Source organism: Dipodomys ordii, unplaced genomic scaffold (genome assembly GCF_000151885.1).
Source record: "Dipodomys ordii isolate 6190 unplaced genomic scaffold, Dord_2.0 Scaffold108, whole genome shotgun sequence".
In the NCBI taxonomy this organism is placed as follows: Eukaryota; Metazoa; Chordata; class Mammalia; order Rodentia; family Heteromyidae; genus Dipodomys; species Dipodomys ordii.
The window spans coordinates 1849418-1850607 of NW_012267324.1; the positions used below are offsets into that span (position 1 = coordinate 1849418).

Sequence of the window (1190 nt, forward strand, 5' to 3'; positions counted from 1 at the left end):
CGTGTCCTGGACGAACTCCACGCTCGCGGACTGCCCCGGAGCCCTGCTCCGCTACGTGGTGCGCTGCGGGGACGACGCGGGGAGCGCAACAGGTGCGGGGCGCGCGGGGGAGTCCCGGTGGGGCGTGCGGGGGGGGCGCGCCTGGAGCTCAAGGCTGCGCTCCCCACAGAGCTGCAAGTGAAGCCCCCCGAGACCCGCGTCACCCTCCACGGCCTGCGGGCGGGCGCGCTGTACACCGTGCAGGTGCGCGCGGACTCGGCCTGGATGCGGGGCGCCTGGAGCCCGCCCCAGCGCTTCCGCCTCGGTGAGTCCCGCCGCGCCCCGCGCCCCCAGAGGACACCCGGACCGGCCAGCGCCGCCCCGGAGCCCTCGCCCACCCTGGCTCAGCTCACTCCCTTGTCGGACTCCTAGTCACCCTTCAAAACCCACCCCACAAGCACCCTCCTTCCAGGAGCCAGGCAAACCGCCGGTCCCCCCGGGCCCGACGCCGAGGTGCTGAGGGTCACCGCCCCCACACCGGCCCGGCCCTCCCCCCCAGAGCCCGAGACCTCCCACGCGTCCATCGTCCTGGCGTCTCTGGGCAGCTTCGTGGGCATCCTCCTCCTGGGCGCCCTGGGGTACCTGGGCCTGAGCAGGTAACGCTCCAAACCGTCCCGGCCAAGGCGGGAATAACGGGGTCTCCCCAGCGCGGCCCCGAGGGGCGGCGGGGGCTGGAACCCACACCCCTGGTAACCTACCCACGTCCCGCCCGCCTGCCTCGTGCCCAGGGCGCTGTGGCACCTGTGCCCGCCGCTGCCCACACCCTACGCCAGCACCGCCGTGGAGTTCCCCGGCAGCCAAGGGAAGCAGGTAAAGATCCCAGCTCCAGGGCTCGGGAATCTGCCTCTCCGGCGCGGCTTTCCGCCCTGTGGGCGGGGCCGCCGCTGACTGGCCGCGCGCTCTGCCCGGGCGGGGTGGAGGAGCGCTCTGATTGGCCTCCCCGAGGCCACGCCCACGCTCCCTTCCAGGCCTGGCCCTGGGCCGACCCCGGCGGCCTCCCGGAGGAGGCGCGCCCCGTGGAGACGCTGGTGGTGACGGCTTGGGATGAGGCGGACGCGACCGAAGCTCGGGAGGGAACGGCCGCCTCAGAGGCCCGGATCTCCGCCGGCGTGGCCGGGCTCCCGCTGCTCCTCGCGGACCGACGGCAGGGC

The 1190-nt window shown here is 74.9% G+C and overlaps 1 protein-coding gene across 1 annotated transcript in view; it reads left to right on the plus strand.

Annotated features, from left to right (window-relative positions):
* The first annotated feature begins 6 nt into the window (after positions 1-6).
* Il12rb1 (interleukin 12 receptor, beta 1) overlaps positions 7-1190 on the plus strand; it is a 3644-nt gene continuing 2460 nt past the window's right edge. The window contains exons 1-5 of the mRNA XM_013028330.1: positions 7-92; positions 170-304; positions 452-635; positions 768-849; positions 1008-1188. Coding sequence (XP_012883784.1) covers positions 265-304; positions 452-635; positions 768-849; positions 1008-1188 — 487 coding nt within the window. The 5' untranslated portion in view covers positions 7-92; positions 170-264. The remainder of the gene's footprint in view (positions 93-169; positions 305-451; positions 636-767; positions 850-1007; positions 1189-1190) is intronic.